At 44.5% G+C, this 22221-nt stretch overlaps 1 protein-coding gene and 1 pseudogene across 5 annotated transcripts in view; one reads left to right on the top strand and one right to left on the bottom strand.

The window, feature by feature from the left end:
- Positions 1 to 299: 299 nt before the first annotated feature.
- LOC118154817 (ADP/ATP translocase 3-like) lies at positions 300 to 3662 on the bottom strand (annotated as a pseudogene). The gene is made up of 4 exons (XR_008482304.2): positions 3445 to 3662; positions 2850 to 2967; positions 993 to 1574; positions 300 to 961 (listed from the first exon to the last, which is right to left on the bottom strand). The product of XR_008482304.2 is annotated as an ADP/ATP translocase 3-like (transcript).
- Positions 3663 to 3747: 85 nt separating this feature from the next.
- Positions 3748 to 22221, top strand: part of SLC19A3 (solute carrier family 19 member 3) — a 30390-nt gene continuing 11916 nt past the window's right edge. For 2 of the 4 annotated variants that reach the window (XR_013519142.1, XM_002749861.7), the window contains exons 1-2: positions 3748 to 3836; positions 21344 to 21495. Coding sequence is in view for 3 of the 4 variants with exons in the window: in XM_002749861.7 (XP_002749907.3) it covers positions 21346 to 21495 (150 nt within the window). In the remaining variant the exon portion in view is untranslated. Of the gene's footprint in view, positions 7462 to 9234; positions 9434 to 21343; positions 21496 to 22221 lie in introns of all 4 variants that reach the window. The other 2 variants (XM_054257999.2, XM_008999639.5) reach the window with 2 other exon arrangements.

Raw genomic sequence — 22221 nt, 5'->3', positions numbered from 1 at the left:
AAGTTGGAGACCCAAGTCTCGGGCTTAGTCCTCTTCTCCATCAACTTCTTTATGGGATTACCATTTCCATTAAATCCACACACTTAACACTTTCTAACACACTATAAAATTCACTACCTCATCGTGTTTACTATTTGGTATTCCCTCTACACACCCCATCCCAAGCTAGAATGTAAGTGACAAGGCAGAGATTTTTAACTTTGTTCACAAATATATCCCAAGCACCTAGGACAGTGTCGAGCACATAGCAGGTACTCAATAAATAATTTTTGTTAAAGTACAAATGGGAAACATAATTCTTTTGTTTTAAATAAATACTTAAACACGACTTGGGTCCTACAAATATCTGGTCTCTAGGTCTGAGTATTGGAGTGTTTCACCTGTGGGCCTGTCAGGACACCATGGTTCCCTTCCCCCAGTGATCAAGACATGGCATTGGGTGCCAATGGTTGGATCACAAGGCACCCCTTTTCTAGAGCCTTCCCTGGCCATCTACAGGGAGGATCCGGCTGGGAAAAAGACGACTGGAATTTCTCGAAGGTCAATGGTCCGCATGGCTGAGGATTCTACGTGGTTCTCTTGGTTCCCTTGATGTGTGTGTAAAGGAGGCAACTGAGTCCCTTAAATGACCTTCTTCAGCTCGTCGTCCAGGACCAGCAGGAAGGCGCCCCCCTTTCCCCTGAGGACATTTGAAGAAGGCCTTGCCCGCCTGTCTCTGAAGATCTTCCTTCAACAGTCGGTGGTGCCCGTGTACCTATGTCAGCTCCCTTGCGCCGGGACTGCATCATCCTCCGCGGCTGCACCGGGTGGAAGGGGTAGGAGACCACACCGACCACGGGCGCCACCGTCTGCGCGATCATCAAGCTCCCCACGATGTGCGTGTTCTTGGGATCAGGGAGGATGCCCTTGGCCGTGTAGTACACGCAGAAGTAGGCGGCCGGGTAGATGATGATGCCCTGCACTGGAGGTAGACGCCGTGGCCGGGTAGACGCTGGAGCCCTGGTACCGGCCCCGGACGCTGTTGGGCTTGGTGACCTTCGCCAGGCAGTCTCCCAGGCCTTGGAACATGCGCTCCGTGCCGGATTTCCCCACGTCGGCTGCCGGGAGGGTTCTGGCGAAATCCCGGGGGTGCATGAAGCAGAGGGAGGTCGCGCCGACCGAACCACAGGGAGCCAGATTACTTGCAAAGTACCTCTGGAACTAAAGGTGTGTGCTTGCCCCCGCCCCACCCCCCTAACGCCAGGAAGATTTGCTTGTACTGATCCTCGAAGGCCAAGTGGAGGACTTGCGTGGAAAGTAGCGGATGACGTTGGCCAGGTTGCCCCTCCAAAAGGACAGCACGCCCTACTCCCTGGGGTGCGGACGATGAGGTCCACGATGCCTTTGTGCTGCTTGCAGCAGCAGCTTGACCCGTTGGATCCGGGCCACGGCGGTCTTGGAGATGGCGGCGGCCATGCCTCCTGCCAGGACGCTTTTGGCAAAGTAGATGACGGCCTGTTCCGTGATGGTGGCAGGGCCGGCATTGGAGCGGGCACTGAAAACGAAGGGAAGGCGTCCCTGGTTCAGTCCTGCCGCTGCCGGGACCGAAAGGAATAAATAACTTCTTAATGAATAAATTATTTTGTGTGTGTGGTTTTTGTTGTTGTTGTTGTTTCGAGACAGGGTCTGGCTCTGTCACCCAGGCTAGAGTACAATGGCATGATCTCAGCTCATTGCAACCTCCGTCTCCTAGGCTCAAGCCAACATAACACTTTGGCCTCCCAAGCAGTTGGAACTACAGGCGCATGCTACTACTATGCCTGACTAATTTTTGTATGTTTGTAGAGAAAAGGTCTCACAATGCTGCCCAAGCTGGTCTCGAACTCCTGGGCTCAAACGATCCACCCTTCTTGGCCTCCCAAAGTGCTGGATTCCAGGCATTAGCCACTGTGCCCAGTAAGAATAAATGATTTTTAAAATATTTTGTGTTATGGGAAATGCCAAATATATACAAAACTGAAAAACAGTACAATCAGTTTCTAAGAACTATCACCCAAGTAAACAACAATCAACACACTGCCAATCTTTTCTCATCTATGACCCCATCCACACCCATCTCCCCACACAATTGTATGGCATCAAACTCAAATGTCATGTCCATTTAATCTGCAAATGTGTCATTTATGTTTCTATGCATAAATGAATTCCTCAATACCTCTCTGTGACTTAGACTATGGCTTATGAGATATTAGAGAATCAGAGTAAACTTCTCAAGATCCAATTTGAACTCATCCTCATCAAGAGGTGTGGAGGAAATCATGACACCTTCAGCCTTTAAGGAAATTTCACAATACTCTCTGGGAGAACACAGCAATTTGCAAGGGCTCCTTGTGGCACAATGACCAGGGAACTCCTATACCTGATGTTCAGCTCAGGACTTTTCACAAATCACAGGAGAATGAAAACAGAAAATGCGGGACAGAGCTGTAGGACAGAAAACCAAGACACCTGGGGGTCTTTAATCCATTTCACTTCTGCTAGTAGCCCTTAGAAGCCACGCAGTGTTTATCTTCAGGGGGGTGGTTTTCAATTCCACAAAGAGAAGAACAAAAATAAAAATCTTTTTTCCATTTTAACCAAAAAGTACTTTGTAATACTTTTTTTTTTTTAATCCTCTTTTTAATAAGAAGTTTCACATTAGTATATAAACTATTTGTAGGCTGAGTGCAGTGGCTCACACCTATAATCTCAACACTTTGGAAGGCCAAGGCAGGAGGATTCTTTGAGCTCAGGAGTTCGAGACCAGCCTGAGCAAGATAGTGAGACTCTGTCTCCACAAAAATAAAATAATGTGACGTGGTGGCATCTACCTGCAAGCTCAGCTACTCGGGAGGCTGAGGCAGGATCACTGAGACTGGGAGATCGGGGTTGCAGTGAGCTGGGGTTGCACCACTGTACTCCAGCCTGGGAGATGAAGTGAGACCCTGTCTAAAAGAAAGAAAGAGAAAAGGAAAGAAAAAGAGAGAGTGAGAAAGAGAAAAAAAGAAAAAGAGAAAGAGAAAGAAAGAAACAGAGAGAGGAAGGAAGGAAGGAAAGGAAGAGAGGAGGGGAGGGAAGTAGAGCAAAAGGGGAAGGGGAGGAGAAGGGAAGGGGAGAAAAGGGGTGGGAGAAGGGTAAGGAGGGGAGAAGGAGGGGAGGAGGACGGGAGGGGAAGGGGAGAGGAGGGAAAGAGGAGGGGAGAGGAGGTGGAGGAGAAGGGTAAGGAGGGGAGAAGGAAGGGAGAAGGAGGGGAGAAGGAGGGGAGGAGGACGGGAGGGGAAGGGGAGAGGAGGGAAAGAGGAGGGGAGAGGAGGTGGAGGAGAAGGGTAAGGAGGGGAGAAGGAAGGGAGAAGGAGGGGAGAAGGAGGGGAGAAGGAGGGGAGGAGGACGGGAGGGGAAGGGGAGGCCTGCTTCCTTCTGCCTCACTTTCTTCAGTGTAGAGTGGGGGTCACAGCCAGCCTTGGATTCACAAGAAAGGACATATTTATAAATAGAGCAAACGATCGACGTTGGATTCAGGCCATCCTGCTTCATTATGCTGAATGTCAGTGTATTACTTAAGTTGCTCCTTTCCGCGGAGTTGACTGTTTTCGCCCAGAAAACCGGTCCCGGCTCCTGGAAACCTGGGCTTCCCCACTGCGATTAAAGGTCTGAAGGCCCCGACTCGCATATGCAAAACGTGGGGGCGTGGCCCGGGCTCCAGGCCAGGCAGGCTCCGCCCCCGCCCCTATCAAGAGCGCCTGGATCCATCCGACAGCTGCGGGTACGTGGTCGTCCCGCAAGTGAGCGATCTGGTGAACAGAGACCCCCTTGTGTAGGTAAGAACACCTCGGGGGCGAATTAATTGAAGGAGCACCGTCATCCCTTGCTCTCAGCAATGTCGCTTCTCTCTTCCCGGGTTTGGAGAGCTGGGGGCGGGCTCCTGGATCCGCGGGCCTGGGCTATACACTCCGAGCCGCGTGAGGAGGCCACAGCTCGCGTGCTGTGACTCACCCAAGTGGGTTTGTCTGGAATTCCCATTCGCAGCCTTCTGGGAAAGCAGATTAAACAAAACCACGATTTTCGTAAAGTGCCGGCACCTCCTAGGGTTATAACTCGCGTTCACAGATTTTAACTGAAAGGCATTTTAGCACAGAATTCCAAATTCCAATCCAAGGATGGAAAAAAGGTCTTTCCTAGTGAGGAAAATAGAGATGAGTTTGAATTTAAGAGAGCAGGGGTTTGGGGGGAACCACTTGAAATTTAGTTAATTGAAATTAAAAGAAAACACTACACCTTACAATAACACTGCTGGAAAGGATACCTAAGTCATCAAATAACAACGTGACATCTATTTACCAAATCAATGTCGCAAAGGTTGGGACTTTTGAAGTGCTTCAGGTTTGAAAAGGATAAAGAAATAATGTTTTCTAAAAGTACTCTCAGGCTGGGCTCGTGGCTCATGCCTGTAATACCAGCACTTTGGGAGGCTGCGAGGGCAGATCACTTGAGGTCTTGAGGTCAGGAGTTCGAGACCAGCCTGGCCCTCCGGTGAAACCCCATCTCTACTAAAAATGCAAAAATTCGCCAGGCGTGGTGGTGGGTGCCTGTAATCCCAGTTTCTCGGGAGGCTGAGGCTGAAGAACGGCTTGAACTTGGGAGTCGGAGGTTGCAGTGAGCCGAGATCGTACCACTGCACTCTAGCCTGGCAACAGAGCAAGACTCTGCCTCAAAAAAATAAAATAAAATAAAATACTCTCATGTGTTTTGCTCCTATGAATATTGAAACATTGGTGTCCCCTGTGGCAAAAGGTGTTTTTTCATTGAGGCACGTATATTAAATGGACCAAAAACATAACTTTCCAAATAACTTATAAGATTATCCTAGTAGTAGCTAAAATGGACAAAAATACCAATTTCCTTCAGTCATTGTTGGTAATAGAGCAACAAGACTCTTAAGGTCATGTAATGGTAAATGCATACACATCTATGCAACACACACACACACAGAATCAGAGTGATTGATTACCCCACCCTGCAACATGTGTCAGAAGCTTCTAGACCAGTCTGGCAGGTTATGGAAGGGAGGAGAAGAGCAGTTCTGTTGAGGTGCTTGCTAGGGAGAATGAATGGGTCAGGGGAGAGAAGAAGCTACATTATCTGTGAAAGGGTCTGCTCAGGTGTGGGTATATTCTTAGTCTTACAGGAAAGAGAAAATAAACAATTGTTCCTTTTGGTGGGTCTGGATCTTAAGCAGATAAAGGCTTTGTCGAGTTGGGAGCAGGGAAGGTCAGAGAAACCTTGACCTCCAGCATGTCGAAGACCCGTATTTTGGGGTATCGGCTTCTGAGTCCCAGGACTCCTTAATGACGAAACTGGTGAGGCTGTTATAGCCAGATTAAAGAAGAATCCAAAGAATGGGTATGTTTGTAGATCAGGAATATTGAATATTGAAATATAGTCTGGGAATATTGAAACTGGCTTTCCACTGGGAAAGGAAGACTTGTCCTTCACCGGATAACCTTATTTGCATGTCTATAGATAATAAAGTATTTTACATTGCTATCGGTTGTTAAAATTTACAGAGTTGTTAAATAGCTCCAATGATTCTTAATTTTTCTTTTCTTTACTCTTTTTTTTTTTTTTTTAAATGGATGAGAAGTTTCTATGTTGCCCAGGCTGGCCTGACCTCTTATGCGCCAGGACAACTGGCCTGAGCCACCGTGGCTCCCCTTTATTTTAGTTTAACCCAAACTTTTCCCTGCAATCCCACCTTCTCTCAATGTATCTAATCAGATACTTCCACTGCATCTCAGTGACTAGATGGTCTTTCCTTTTTAGTTTTTTGTTTTCATGTTGGTTTTGGTTTTTGGGTTTCTTTCACTCTGTCGCCCAGGCTGGAGTGCAGTGGTGCGATCTCCGCTCACCGCAGCCTTGACCTTCTGGGCTCAAGCAATCTTCCCACCTCAGTCTCCCAAGTACTTGGGACTAAAGGGCACACACCACCATACCCTGCTAATTTTGTATTTTTGGTAGAGAGGCCACGTTGGCCAAGATGGTCTCGATTTCCTGACCTCAAGATTCACCCACCTGGGCCTCCCAAAGTACTGGGATTACAGGCATGAGCAACTACACCCTCTAATTTTTGTATTTTTTATAGAGATGATCTCGCTACTTTGCCCGGGCTAGGGTCAGTTGACTTTCTAAGCTGCTCCCATAAGCTTTGTGGTTTTCTTACCCATATTCTTCCTGCTGCACCTAATACCAGATTGATCTGAATATAAACATAGAGAATAAACAGAATGTGGAAGGGAGTGATTAATTTACCAGAAGCACCTCGCACAAATTAAAAAGGATGGTACCATATATGAAAAAATAAAATCTGAAGCATCTTAAAGATCATTTAGGCCGGGCATGGTAGCTCACACCTGTAATCCTAGCACTTTGGGAAGCCGAGGCAGGCGGATTGCTTGAGGCCAGTTCAAGACCAGCCTGGTCAATATGGCAAAGCCCCATCTTTACTAAAAATAAAAAATAAATCACTTGTTTCTGCTCTTACAAAAACAAACAACAGAACTATGCTGACCCATATATTGGATATCTGGGCCTAGTTCTATTGGATGCTGACCCATATATTGGATATTTGGAAGTTGTGTGGAGTGCTTTGTTTCAGCAAAGATTTATTGTTTTTGGTCAGGGGGTGGAGTTTAACATAAAGGATTATAAATAGGGCTACTTTGCAGTTTTTTGAGAGTCTGGATCACTTAGCACTCTACGGAAAGCTAAATTAGGTTACTTTAGTAAGAATAATTAGGGGAAGGCATAGCAAGGTGGCTCATGCCTGTAATCCCAACACTTTGGGAGGCTGAGATAGGCGAACCATTTGAGGTCAGGAGTTCAATACCAGCCTGGCTAACACGGTGAAACCTGTCTCTACTAACAATACAAAAATTCGCCAGGCCTGGTGGCGGGTACCTGTGTGTGGTCCCAGCTTCTTGGGAGGCTGAGGTGGGAAAATCACTTGAACCCAGGAGGCAGAGGTTGCAGTGAGTGGAGATTGCACCTCTGTGCTTCAGCCTGGGCAATGGAGGGAGACTCTGTCTCAAAAAAAAAAGAATAGTCAGAGGAAGGTGTTATTAACTCTCTAATCACTTGTGTTTCAGAAAGATCTGAATCTGGGTGTCTGCTTTTTTTTTTAATGGGATTTCAAATGACATTGGCTGCAGAAGAGGGTTGGCTCCAGTACGTAAAGCCACCAGAAGAGGATGGGCTTCTGCGTATAAAGCTATTGCTCTTGGCAGCTGTCTCTGAAGGAGGAAGACGAGAGACGCCAGGGAGAGGAAGGGGTGTTGTGCCTGGGGTTTTCATAGTGGTGGGCAGCAGGAAGGAGAAGAAGTTGGATCTGAAGGCAGGAAACCAGCATGGTTCTAGAAAGAAAGAAATGCTGGGCACAGAAAAAAACAGGTAACTCTTATTCTATCTGTATTAATTGAAGAATGTTATATGTGGCCAAACTTACAAGGTTTATTGGCCTGTCCGAGCTTTGCTTTATGGGCATGATTTCAACAGAAATTTTCTGGGACAGACTCAATTTCAAAGGTCCTGTTTGGTTTTCCTATTATATGGAGGCCTTTCCCTGATGTGGAATTTAAAATAACCTTAGTCATTGCACCGCTAGAAGTCCAGAGCTAGAGAGAGTTGAGCCCTGTAAAATGCTTTGGAGGAGGGAGAGTAGAATGCATTTTTTTAAGTTGATTTTTTAAATCTACATGCAAACAAAGATTTTAAGTGTTTATAATTGTATACACCCATGTAACTATATCCCATCAAGATACAGGATATTTCATCAACTCAGAAAGATCCCCTGTGCCCTTTACCATCAGTTCTCACCTACCCCTGCCTCCAGGATGACCACAGTTGTGATTTCTTTTTCATTTTTCTTGTTTTTTTTGAGAAGTCCCACTCCGTCACCCAGGCTGGAGTGCAATGGCATGGTCTCAGCTCACTGCAACCTCTGCCTCCCAGGTTGGAGTGATTCTCCTGCCTCAGCCTCCCGAGGAGCTGGGACTACAGGCACAAGCCACCACACCCAGATAATTTTTGTATTTTTAGTAGAGATGGGGGTTTCACTATGATGGCCAAGCTGGTTTGGAAACCTGACCTCATGATCTACCCACCTCTCAACCTCCCAAAGTGCTGAGATTACAGGCGTCAACCACCGTGCCCAGCCGCATTTTGTGATTTCTATAAGCATGAAGTCATTTTGACTGTTTGGGACCTGGCATAAACGAAATCTTTATGGTTATGTCCTTCCTTTTTGTGTCTAGATTCTTGCATGCAGGATAATGTTTGAGTCTGGTCTATTTTCTTCCATGTTTCAGGGAGTTATTTTCAAATTATCTTTATTGAAGTACGTCTTTTTATTTTAATCTGTTTTCTGTTGCTTATAACAATACCTGAACATGGGAAATTTATAAAGAAAATGGCTTTCTTTCTTTCTTTTTTTTTTTTTTTTTGGTGACGGAGCCTCACTCTGTTGCCAGACTGGAATCTTGGCTCACTGCAACCTCCACCTCCTGGGTTCAAGCAGTTCTCCTGCCTTAGCCTCCTGAGTAGCTGGAACTACAGGCATGCACCACCACACCCAGCTAATTCTGGATTTCACCACGTTGGCCAGGATGGTCTCAATCTTTTGACCTGCTGATCCGTCCTCTTCAACCTCCCAAAGTGCTGGGATCACAGGCATGAGCCACGTGCCTGACCTAGTGTTTTATTTCTTACAGTTATGGAGGCTGGGAAGTTCAAGGTTGAGGGGCACATTGGTGAGAGCCCTCTTCCTGGTATGGACTGTAAAGAATTCCAAGACAGCGCAGGCATCACATGGTCCAAGGGCTAAGGCTGCTAACTCAGGGCTTTCTCTTAGAAAATCATAAGTTCCCCTCCCATAATAGCTCATTAATCCATTAACCTTTGACTCCATTAATTCATGAATGGGCTAATCCATTCATAAGCACAGAGCCCTTATGATCGAATCACTTCTGAAAAGCCCCACCTCTTTTTTAAATTTTTTTCCAGTAGAGTCTCACTCTCCAGCCCAACTTGGAATGCAATGGTGCAATCATGGCTCACTGCAGCCTTGACATCCTGGGCTCAAGGATCCTCCTTCCTCAGTTTCTCAGTAGCTTGGATTACAGGCATGTACCACCATGTCCAGCTAATTTACTTAATTTTTTGCAGAACTGTGTTCTTGCTATCTTGACCAGTCTGATCTTGAACTCCTGGCCTCAAGCAATCTTTTTGCCTCAGCCTCTCTAAGTGCTGGGATTATAGACAAGAGCCACTGCACCGGGCCTGGTATTAAGATTCAACATGAGTTTTGAAGAGGACAGATATTCAAACCATAGCAGTATGGTTTACAAACAAGCAAATGTATAATGTAAGTGTATATAGTATTAATATATGAGTTTGGACAAATGTTTGTAACCATCACCACAATCAAGGTGGAGAGTGTTTTGGTCACCCCAGGAAGTTCCCCTGTGCTCTACTGCCATCACTCTCTTCTGTACCCCCACCCCAGGCAACCACTGATCCAATTTCCATCACTACAGATAAGTTTTGCATATTTTAGGACTTTATATGTTAATGAAATCATGCATTTTTGTGTCTGGATTCTTTGGCACAGCATTTTTTTTTAAATATTCATTCAAGTATTTGCAATAGTTCACTCCTTTTTATTCCTAATTAGTATTGGTTGCCAAAATGTATCATTGTTCATTCATTCCTTGTTTAATGGACATTTAGTTGCCTCTCATTTTTTCACTAACAGTAATATATGAGCATTCTTGGACGGATTGCCAAATGGTTTTCCAAAGGGTTGATACCATTTTACATTCCTATGAGCAATGCGTATGAATTCACTTGCTCTAAATCTTTGCCAACATTTGGTACACTTGCCTCTGTAGCCGTTCTACTGTTAGTTTTTTCTCATAGTGTTAACTTAGAATTTCTGATGACTTACACTGAGCATCTTTGCATGTGCTCTTGGCCAACCACATGTTTTGCAAAGTATTTAAATGGTTTGTTCATCTATTCTCACAGAGTTGCAGGGGTTCTTTATATTTTGGAGACAATTCTTTTGTCAGATGTTGGTATTATGACTGTTTTCTCTTAAGTCTATGGCTTCCCTTTCTAATTTATTTGCTTTACTGTTTTTTTTTTTTTTGGTATTTTTTTTTCTACAGACCAAAAAAATGTTGTCCAGGCTGGTCTTAAACTCCCGGGCTCAAGTGATCCTCCTGCCTCAGCTCCCAAAGTGCTAGGATTACAGTCATGAGTCACTGCACCTGGTCCCTTTTCAGTTTCTTAACAGTACCTCCTAATAAGCGGATGCGCCTTTTTTTTTTTTTTTTTTTTTTGACGGAGTTTCTCTCTGTCATCCAGGCTGGAGAGTGCAGTGGCATGATCTCGGCTCGCTGCAACCTCTGCCTCCCGGTTTCAAGCCATTCTCCTGCCTCAGCCTCCTGAGTATCGAGGACTATAGGTGCCCGCCACCATGCCCGGCTAATTTTTGTATTTTTAGTAGAGACAGGGTTTCACCATGTTTGTCAGGCTGGTCTCAGAACTCCTGACCTCATGATCCACCCGCTTTTGCCTGCCCAAGTACTGGGATTACGGGATTACAGGCGTTAACCACCATGCCCGGCTAATGTGACTTTTTTTTCTTTTTTGAGACAGAGTTTCATTCTGTCGCCCAGGCTGGAGTGCGGTAGCGCAATCCTCACTGCAACCTCCACTTCCTGAGTTCAAGCAATTCTTCTGCCTCAGCCTCCCAGGTAGCTGGGATTACAGGCTTGCTCCACAACACCTGACTAATTTTGATAATTTTAGTAGAGATGGGGTTTCACCATGTTGGCCAGGCTGGTCTCAAACTCCTGACCTCAAGCAATCCACCCACCTCAGCCTCCCAAATTGCTGGGATCACAGGTGTGAGCCATGGGGCCTGCTCTCCTTTCTATCCAGTTTCTTAACAGTACCTCCTGACAACCAGATGTGGCTTTTTGAAGAAATCCACTTTATCATTTTTTTTTCTTTTAAGATTCTTTTTATCATTTCAAATATGTGCCAGTCCCGAGGTCGCGAAGATTTGTTTCCTTCTGGATGGCACGCTGTGGTGTTAGTATTTGTTATGTGAAATTAGTTCTTGTACATAGAGTGAGGAATTGATCAATAAGATGCATTTCAAATAAGATGAAATTACAGCCAGAATACAATAGCTCCCTAGAAGTTGGTGGACTCACCTTCCAATTTTTTATTTTATTTTTCGAGACAGAGTCTTGCTCTGTCACCCAGGCTGGGGTACAGTGGCACAATCCTGGCTCACTGCAGCCTCCACCTCCTGCGTTCAAGAGATTCTCATGCCTCAGCCTCCCAAGTAGCTAGAATTACAGGCACCTGCCACCATGCCCAGCTAATTTTTTGTATTTTTATTAGAGACGGGGTTTCACCGTGTTGGCCAGGCTGGTCCCGAACTCCTGACCTGAGGTGATCCATCTGTCTCGGCCTCCCAAAGTGCTGGGATTACAGGCTTGAGCCACCATGCCTGGCCACCACCCTCTGATTCTGACTGCAGCGAGCCCCTGGCATTCTTTCCCTATGTCTTCCTTCAGGGCCATCTTGCCGTGACTTAGGCTGACTGCAGCCCTTTGCTTTATTTGAACGTTTTACTCAAAGTTATATTCTCTTCTATTTTAGTAATAAGCAGATTAAAAGGCATAATTAGTTGATCTATTCTGATATCAGCTAAAAGCAAATATTTTTGTTTTTGGTAATCAGACTTTGAGTTTGCTTCTGTCTGGGGAGGAGCTTGACTCCTAGCAGTGTTGAAAGGCGGAAAGGTGGGCTTTTTGGAAAAAAAAACTGTGATATAACATAAAATGTATTTAGTCTTTATGCTAAAACTTTTGACAATTCCTGAGGGATAGGTGTCTTTTTATTCATAATGAGCCTCTTTGATAATGTTTATGCTAATAAGATAGCTTAGAGTGGAGTCCCTAGGTAGCCTAAAAACTTGGGGGGAGGAAGCTAAAGATCATGCTCTGTAAGACTCTTTTTTTTTTTTTTTTTTTTTTTAAGTATTTAGAGAGATGGGGTCTCTATGTTGCCCAGACTGGTCTTGAACTGGCTAATTTTTATACTTTTAGTATAGACAGTTTCTGCCATGTTGACCAAGCTGGTCTCAAACTCTTGACCTCAAGTGATCCACCCGTCTCAGCCTCCCAGAGTGCTGGGATTATAGGTATGAGCCACCGAACCCAGTGTTTGTAAAGATGGCATCTGGCAAAAATGTAATTACCAATGTATTGCTCTTCTGTTTGAAATAAGTGTTTTGACTGTAGTAAAGGTCTATCCTATTGTGAAAATCAGGCTAGCCCATTTCTCAGATGACTGCCCTCTCTGAGATGGCTGAAAAAATTAGTAGAAAGAAGTGGGCAGGAAGTGGGAGGAGAGTGGTGATCTCAATCAGGGGTCCCCTGGCCTGTCAGGGGTCCCATGGGCCACACAGTGAGCGGCTGGCAACCAAGCATTAGCACCTGAGCTCGGTCTGCTGCCAGATCAGTGACGGCATTAGATTCTCCTAGAACTGTGCATGCAAGGGATCTAGGTGACAAGCTCCTTGTGAGAATCTCATGCCCGATGATCTGAGACCAAACGGTTTCATCCCAAAACCATTCCCCCAACTCCTCCCCTGTTGTTTAATGAAAAAATTGTCTTCCATGAAACGGGACCCTGGTGCCAAGAAGGTTGGGAACCACTATTGTAATGTCCTTTCAAATTCCTGGCATCTGGGTAAATTCTGGCAGTATCATCTGAACAAACATGGACCAGGACTTGATCAAGGGATTTCTTTCCACTCACTCAGTATCTTGTTCTTCCCCAGGCTGTCGGTTGTGGGAAACTTGCATAACCAGGTTGGAGGGAGTCACTTGCTTGTATCAGGCCACCTTGGCTGCTACCTCAGGGAGCCCCACAGCTCCGAATGCTTTGGCTGTGGGAGAATTCCATGCTTGGGTGGGCAAGTGAGTGTGTATGGGTGGAGGAATCTGACCAAATAAGGCTCCTCCTTAGCTAGAAAATCACCCTGGCTTCAGGAAGCCCACCAGTGTATGCCAGCTTCTGCAGTTCTTTTTTCTTTGTTTGTGTGTTATTGGTTTTTTTTTTTAGACGGAGGAGCCTCCCTCTGTCACCCAGGCTGGAGTGCATTTGTACAATCGGTTCACTGCAACCACTGCCTCCCAGATTCAAGTGATTCTTGTGCCTCAGGTTCCTAAGCTGGTATTACCGGTGCCCGCCACCACACCTGGGCTAACCTTTCTATTTTTAGTAGAGACAGGGGTTTTGCCACGTTGGCCAAGCTGGTCTCGAACTCCTAACCTCAAGTCGCCCACCTGCCTCGACCTCCCAAAGTGCTGGGATTACAGGTGTGAGGCGCAGTGCCCAGCCTCAGTTCCTGCAGTTCTTGCTTTTTAATAGTTGCTTATCCTACAAAAATGGAAAATATACTTGGAAATATTTGTGGACATAGGAATTTTAAGTATGTCCACTTAGAGGTAGATACAAACAACCCATGGATTAAGAAATAGGGCATTATCCGTGTCTGAAATGTAGATGAGGTCCAAATTAGCTTAGGTCCAGTATGATTCCCCAATGCATATACAAACAATACTTGAACATTGGTGTGTGTACAACTATGGAAAGAGCTTAATCTGTATAATGACTCTTTGAGTTAAGGCTCACTGAAGGAAATAGAGCAGCAGACCCCGGAGATGTGAGTTCCAGCCTTCATTTGTAACTCACTCCAAAAGGGATCCTGGCAATGAAGTAATTGTTTTGTTTCCCACTAAAAATACATAAACAAAACCCTTAATTTTTCTGTACTACAGAATTAGGATGACAAATGAACTTATCTTGTAGTCACTAGAAGAAAATTGGGAGTTTCAGAGTTAGTATCAAAAGTCAACTGGACACTTAACAATCAACTGTTAAGGCATTTGTCTATGAAAGAAGGGTAGCCTTTGGCCAGTTGGAAAGTTTTGGTTTTTGGGGGTTTTTTTGTTGTTGTTGTTTTGTTGTTTTGTTTTTAATAGAGACAGGATCTCACTATGTTGTCCAGGCTGATCTCAAATTCCTGGGCTCAAGCAATCCTCCTGCCTCAGCCTCCCAAAGTGCTGGGATTATAGGCATGAGCCAATGTGCCTGGCTGCCAGGTGGAAAGAACAATTTAAGGAGATGATTAAAAGTGGAAAAGCCAACAGAATGGGAAAAAATTTTTGCAGTTTACCCATCTGACAAAGGGCTGATATCCAGAATTTACAAAGAACTCAAACAGTTTTACAAGAAAAAAACAAACAAGCCCATTCAAAAATGGGCAAAGGATATGAACAGACACTTTACAAAAGAAGACATACATGAGGCCAACAAACATATGAAAAAATGCTCATCATCACTGGTCATCAGAGAAATGCAAATCAAAACTACATTGAGATGCCATCTCATGCCAGTTAGAATGGCAATCATTAAAAAATCTGGAGACAACAGATGCTGGAGAGGATGTGGAGAAATAGGAACACTTTTACACTGTTGGAGGGAGTGTAAATGGTTCCACAACCATTGTGGAAGACAGTGTGGCGATTCCTCAAGGACCTAGAAATAGAAATTCCATTTGACCCAGCAATCCCATTGCTGGGTATATATCCAAAGGATTATAAATTGTTCTACTATAAGGACACATGCACACAAATGTTCATTGCAGCACTGTTTACAATAGCAAAGACCTAGAACCAACCCAAATGCCCATCGATGATAGACTGGACTAGGAAAATGTGGCACATATACACCATGGAATATTATGCAGCAATCAAAAACGATGCGTTCATGTCCTTTGTAGGAACATGGATGAATCTGGAGAACATCATTCTCAGCAAACTGACACAAGAACAGAAAATGAAATACTGCATATTCTCACTCATAGGCAGGTGATGAACAATAAGAACACATGGACACAGGGAGGGGAGCACTACACACTAGGGTCTATTGGGGGGAATAGGGGAGGGCCAGCGGAGGGGGAAGCTGGGAAGGGATAGCATGGGGAGAAATGCCAGATGTGGGTGAAGGGGAGGAGGACAGCAAATCACATTGCCACATGTGTACCTATGCAACTATCTTGCACGTTCTGCACATGTACCCCAAAACCTAAAATGCAATTTTAAAAAAAAGAATGTAAAAAAAGAAATAAATAAAAATGGAAAAGCCAATAACGTGGTAATAATTGAAATAAAAGAAGAAAGAAAAAAATTGAACTCTGATACCAAAAGACTACAAGCATGTAATAGACTGCAGTACAAGAAATTTTGCAAACATATAATAGGTTACAAGGTAGATAAAAACAAAAATCATGAGGAGCCATTTCTGCCAAATTCATTCATAGTCAAAATACAAGTAAACTTTAAATTTTATGGGAGATTAAAAAAAGAACCTAAAAGCATTTTCAAATGAAGTAGGATTAGGTATGCTAGCAAGATTTATTTTTCAAATGGCTGTGGCACCCCACACACCCCAAAGAAGGGAGGCAGCAGTAAGCAGTGTGGCCTTATGTGGAATATGTGGCAATGGGCTCAAAGCAGAGATTCAGGCTGGGTGTGGTGGCTCACATCTGTAATCCTGGGCTTTAGGAGGCCAAGGTGGGTGGATAACCCAAGGTCAGGAGTTTGAGACCAGCCTGGCCAAAATGGTGAAATTCCGTCTCTACTAAAAATATAAAAAATTAACCTGGTATGGTGGCAGGTACCTGTAATCTCAACTACTTGGGAGGCTGAAGCAGGAGAATCACTTGAACCAGGGAAGTGGAGGTTGTAGTGAGCTGAGATCACTGCAGTCCAATGTGGTGACAGAGGGAGACTCTGTCTCCAAAAAAAAAAATAGGCATTGAGAGAAGCTGGAGGCTGAACAGTATGAAGTGAAGCATCCCTGGTGGGACAGCTGTGGCTTTTTTCACAACATGGAAAATAATTACTTTTATTATTTTTAAAAATTATTTTATATATTTTTATATCTGTTGAGAACAGGGTCTTGCTCTATTGCCCAGGCTGGAGTGCAAAGGCACCATTTCATCTCACTGCAACCTCTGCCTTTCAGTCTCCAGTGATCCTCCCACCTCAGCCTCCCAGGTAGCTGGATTACAGGCGCGCATCGCTATGCCTGGCTAATTTTTATATTTTACGTAGAGACGGGGTTTCACCATGTGCTCAGGCGAGTCTCAAACTCCTGAACTCAAACAATCCACCTGCCTTGGCCTCCCAAAGTAGTGGCATTATAGGCATGAGCCACCGCGCCTGGGCAAAAAGTGCTCATTTTCCTAGCAGCAAAAGAAGAAAAGAACACATCAGTTCCACAGCAATTGAAGTGGCCACTTTTCCAAGTCAAAAGTCCTGGCTGGATCAGCACCTCTGTGTATCCCTACAGTGTCCGTGGCCGTTTTCTTCAGGGCCCACATGGTATGCTGCAACAGGGTCAGGGGGTGGGTGCACTCTGTTCTGCTGTGCAGGTGGAGCAGGGAGACTGTGACCTGCCCAGGATCACTGTGGCTCCGGAGTGCAGCCAAGGCCAAAGCTCAGGGTTCACCTCCACCGTCCGCTGTTGTAGCTAACACTGTACCACTGCAAACTCTCCTGTGTGTCCAATGCCACCAACGTAAGGTCTGTTGTGGATTTAGCTGCTCCGAGTCTCTGCTAAAAGGAGCAGCTGATGAATTCACCCTTTCTTTTTACTTCAGCATCTTCACTGCATGTTTCAAATCATGAGAGCCTGATAGGCTGACTTTTGTTTGGAGAACGTGCCTTTTTCTGTTATTGTTATTAACACAGTCATTCTCTGTTGCCCAGGCTGGAGTGCAGTGGCGTAATCTCGACTCACTGCAACCTCCACCTCCCGGGTTCAAGTGATTCTCCTGCCTCAGCCACCCAGGTAGCTGAGATTACAGATGCCCGCCACCATGCCTGGCTAATTTTTGTGTTATCAGTAGAGACGAGGTTTCACTATGTTAGCCAGGCTGGTCTTGAACTCCTGACCTCAGGTGATCCACCCACCTCAGCCTCTCAAAGCACTGGGCTTACAGGCATGAACCACTACACCCAGCCTTTTTAAATTTTTTAATCTACTGCTTATACGGTGTTCTTATACCTTTTTAAAAAGTGGTGGAGCTTATAGTAATGGGTGAGGATTACTGCCACAGGAGCAACTTTTAAAAGCATTATCTTGTGATTTGGAATACACAGAAAATGAAGGGGAAAGGTAAACATCTGGCTTTCACAGGTATGAACTCAGAAAATCAAGTCAATTCACGTCCTCACCTTAGAAGCAATGGAAGCAAAGGGAAGTTTAGAGCTCTTTTTAGAGGCAGATAATATTATGAGGTCAAAATGGAATGATAAATGGAAAAATGATAAAAGAATGGACCATTCTAGAATAATACTTTGTTGTGGGGGATGTGATCCTCCCAGACAACACAAGTGGGACATGGTTCCTAATTAGTCCTCCTTTCCCCTCTGCATTTTTTTTTTCGACAAGGTCTTACTCTATAGCCCAAGCTGGAGAGCAGCAGCATGATCATAGCTCACTGCAGCCTCGAACTCCTGACCTAAAATGATCCTCTCCCCTCAGCCTCCCAAGTAGCCAGGATTACAGGCATGCTCCACCACAGCAAGCTAAATCTTTGTTTTTCAACAACTTTTAAGTTCTGGGGTACATGTGCAGGACCTGCAGGTTTGCTGTATGGGTAAATGTTTGGCATGGAGATTTGCTGCACAAATCAAATCATCACCGAGGTATAAGCCAAGCATTCATTAGCTATTCTCCGCCCCCCTCCCCCTTGTTCCCTTGACAGATCCCAGAGCTGTTTGCCCCCATGTGTCGATGTGTTCTCATCATTCAGTTCCCACTGACCAAAGTGTGGAGAAAAAGGAATGCTTTCACACTGTTGATAGGAATGTAAATTACTTCAACCATGTGGAAGACAGTGTGGTGATTCCTCAAAGATCTAGAAGCAGAAATACCATTTGACCCAGCAATTCCATTACTGGGTATATACCCCAAAAAGAGAAATCATTGTATTATAAAGATACATGAATGTGTATGTCCTTTTTTTTTTTTTCTTTTAAGAGATAGAGCCTCGCTCTGTTGTCTAGGGTGGTCTTGAACACTTGCCCTCAAGCAATTGTCTTCCCTCAGCCTCCCAAAATGTTGGGATTACAGGCATGAGCCACTGAGCCCAGTCTTCCTCTACAATTTCTAACTTAGTATTGTGTCCCATAGTAACATAGTTGACATTATGATCACATATGTGTATTTATATATTGCTGACCCACACAGAAGTTTCAGAAAAAAAGCTTAGCCTTTCTCTGCAATGCATTCTGATAGTTAACATTTTTTGTACTACTAAAAAAATCCTGGCTGGACGTGGTGGCTCATGCCTGTAATTGAACACTTTGGGAGGCTGAGGCAGGCAGAACACCTGAGGTCAAAAGTTCGAGACAAGCCTGGTTAACATGGCGAAACCTGTGTCTACTAAAAACACACAAATCAGCTGGGCATGGTGGGTGCCTGTAATCCCAGCTACTCCGGAGGCTGAGGGAGGAGAATCACTTGAACCCAGGAGGCGGAGGTTGCAGTGAGTGGAGATTGCACCACTGCACTCCAGCCTGGGCAACAGAGTAAGACTCCATCTCAGAATAATAATAATGATGATGATCATCATCATCATCCTGTTTGCAAACCCATACTAAATTTCCTTAACACAACAATATGAAAATCACTATTTTAAAATAAACTGAAATTTGATTTTTTTTTTTCTAAGACAGGGTCTCACTGTCGCCCCAGCTGGAGTGCACTGGTGCAATCACGGCTCATTGCCACCTTGATCTCCCAGACTCAAGTGACACTCCTGCCTCAGCCTCCCAAAGCACTGGGCGCCATGCTCAGTTTAAAATGGGAATTTTGAGGATATAGCCAAGCTCTGTCAACAGAGTGTAGGAGGAAAGATAGCTGAACTTGGAATTAGGAAAACTGAGGCCAAGTCTAGGCTCTGACATTAAAGGTAAAAACCAGCACAAATCTTACTACCTCTTGCCCTCCATCTCCCCATCTATCCAGTGGCAACCTCTCTATGCCTCACAGAATGCTAGAAGAAAAATTAAATCATTTTCCAAATGTAAAAATTATTTTAAAAGATTGCATAAGTAATTCAATTATCATAGTCCTGGTCATAAATGGCAAAGCACTTGCAGAGTTGAGGATCTTTCTTCCTTAAGGGATGAAGCTAGGAAGTGAGATGATGCCCTCAGGAAAAGCAAACAGCCTTTACACTTGTTCTCAGTGGTGAGGCGTGACTCATACGCTTCCTTCTGTAAGATTGCCTTCCCTAACTTCTGGATTCTTGCCTGTACCTGACACTTCTATCTTTCCACCCTTATCCTTCTTCAAGTAGGCTATAGTTGCTTGTTTATTCAATTCCTTCAGCATCTTCCTTGAGTGCTATGTATCAGGTGCTATGCTAGGCACTTAAGACAAAGCAGTGAACCAAGCCACCTGCTCTGCCTTCCTAGGCTTGTGCTTTAATAGGGCATGTATTATGTAAGTTTTTTTCTGCTTGACCTTCACAACTAAATCGATCTGGACATCATTATTAGAACCATAGAAACAAAGAGATAGATAATCTGGCAGGCTTTTAGCAGCCTGCGGATCATCATGGCATAGGCCTAGGTCTCAGATGCATGGAGAAGATGATGACCTGGATGTAGTGAACAAATCCATGGTCGGCAAAGATGGAGAGGATCCTCTGGATGTCTCCATCATGGTCAGCAGATGCCACCCCAGCAAGACCACTCTTCAGAAGATGACCAAGCCTCAGTCATTACCCGTCCAGGACAGCCATCCTCTGAGATCGCGAACAACAAAGAAATCGCCAGTAAACTTAGCAGCATTCCAGGAAGAAGAAACAGCCCTCTTTGCTGGGCTAAGGAAGCAGGTGAAGTCACTCTAATTTGCCTTTGGCAAAATTTTCACATCGTCAGCATTACTCACGATTGCGGTAATCCTGGTTTCAAAATCTGATTGCTCTGACCTCTCCACTGCTCGATCAAGGGCTTTGTTGACATAAACTGCGTTTACCCTGTAAAACTTAACAGAGGAATTATGCAGCTGTCTGGGGTCACCTTGGGAAAGAGTAGGGTGAGTGGCAAGCCGCAATGATGTCACCCAGTAGGTCCTTCCTACCTTCCAACCCCTTCCTACCTTCCCCACCCACTGGATTCCTGGAATTCCACCCAGGTGACTTGCTATTCTCAAATGAGAATGCTTTTCCCGCTCTCCTGCTTTCAAACTGTAATTGACCCTAAAAGCTCTATTTATGAAACCATAATCTTAAGTATGAATGTGTTTATAAATACACATTTTTTCCCCTCACTGTGGTTGTCCTTAGGTTAATACCAGCAGCTGAGGGGGCCTACAGAATGAGGAAGAGTGGAGTGGGTGAAAGGTTCCTGATGAGAATAAGGAGACCTGGATTCAGATCTTGAACGTGTGGTTTGAAGCCAGTGTTTGGGCATCTTGGCTCTTCCATATGCTCCTCTGAGAATGTGGGAAAATATCTGTTTTATAGTTATTATGTAGATTTAAGGAGACAGTATGCAGAAAAGCATCATACAGCAAATTAGTTTTCTTCCTATAAATTATCTGAGAGAAATTAACCACATGCAGGACCCTCAAAAATCTCTAAGAGTTACAACAAGGTAAAGCTTCAGCTAAAATGTGGAGGAATTAGTGAATTTTCCATGCACATGATAATTCACATGAGAAGGCAAGATGTTTTCAAATATAGCCACCATGAAATGGTTGTTGGGTTTGTTTTGTGTTTATTGTTCCTGTGCAGTGATAAATGAGATCCTCTATTGGGCTTTATTTCTAAAGCTTGAATTTCAAGCCATTTCCTCACTTGAGGTCAGGAGTTCAAGACCAGCTTGGCTAACATGGTGAAACCCCATCTCTACTAAAAATAAAAATTATCAGGCATGGTGGTGGGCACCTGTAATCCCAGCTACTTGGGGGGCTGAGTCAGGAGAACCGCTTGAGCCCGGGAGGTGGAGGTTGCAGTGAGCCGAGATCACACCACTGCACTCTGGCTTGAACAACACAGTGAGACTTTGTTTAACGACAACAACAATTCGTTTTTCATCGCATGGAAGATGCTAAAAAGAATAAACATCACTTAATTTTCTCTTTGTTTCCATTTGATCAGCCATGGATTGTTATAAAACTTCACCAAGCAATTCCTGGATTTACCCCACTGTGATCCTCTGCATGTTTGGATTTTTCTCCATGATGAGACCCTCAGAACCATTTCTTATCCCATATTTATCTGGACCAGATAAAAACCTGACCAGTGCAGAGGTAAGTGAACATATATACGTATCTTAATGTGTGTGTTTATGTTTTAGTTTTACAGGACTTGAACAAGGATTCAGGGCTTCACTCAACTTGAAATAAGAGGAATACATTGAGCTTAATGAGCCTGATTTTTATAATATTTGTCATATAATAGAACTTTTCAAACTATTTTCCCTTCATACTTGCAAAAAATTGCAGCTAAAGCACATGACATGTGTTATCAGATTTTTGACTTGCATAGAGTTCTAACATTTGTGTTAATGATGAGAACCTCCCAGGTCTCCATTGATTCTATTATACTAATCCTAAAACAGCATCACTCTCAGGCACAGGATCTAGATCTAAATAAACTCACAGGCTGCTAATAAGCAGGATCTCATAAAGAACTGTGGTATTTCTTTATGACACCATTTACCAGCAGGTGAGCCCTTAACAGCTTTATCTCCCAGCCCCCGCCTCCTTCTCTGGAATGCCAGATTCTCTTTTTTTTTTTTTTTTTGAGATGGAGTTTCGCTCTTGTTACCCAGGTTGGAGTGCAATGGTGCGATCTCAGATCACCGCAACCTCCGCCTCCTGGGTTCAGGCAATTCTCCTGCCTCAGCCTCCTGAGTAGCTGGGATTACAGGCAGGCGCCACCATGCCCAGCTAATTTTTTGTATTTTTAGTAGAGATGGGGTTTCACCATGTTGACCAGGATGGTCTCGATCTCTTGACCTCGTGATCCACCCG

The sequence above is a fragment of the Callithrix jacchus genome, chromosome 6 (assembly GCF_049354715.1).
Source record: "Callithrix jacchus isolate 240 chromosome 6, calJac240_pri, whole genome shotgun sequence".
Classification (NCBI taxonomy): domain Eukaryota; kingdom Metazoa; phylum Chordata; class Mammalia; order Primates; family Cebidae; genus Callithrix; species Callithrix jacchus.
The sequence above is the reverse complement of the archived record's forward strand: the minus strand, read 5'-3'. Positions and strand labels throughout refer to the sequence as shown.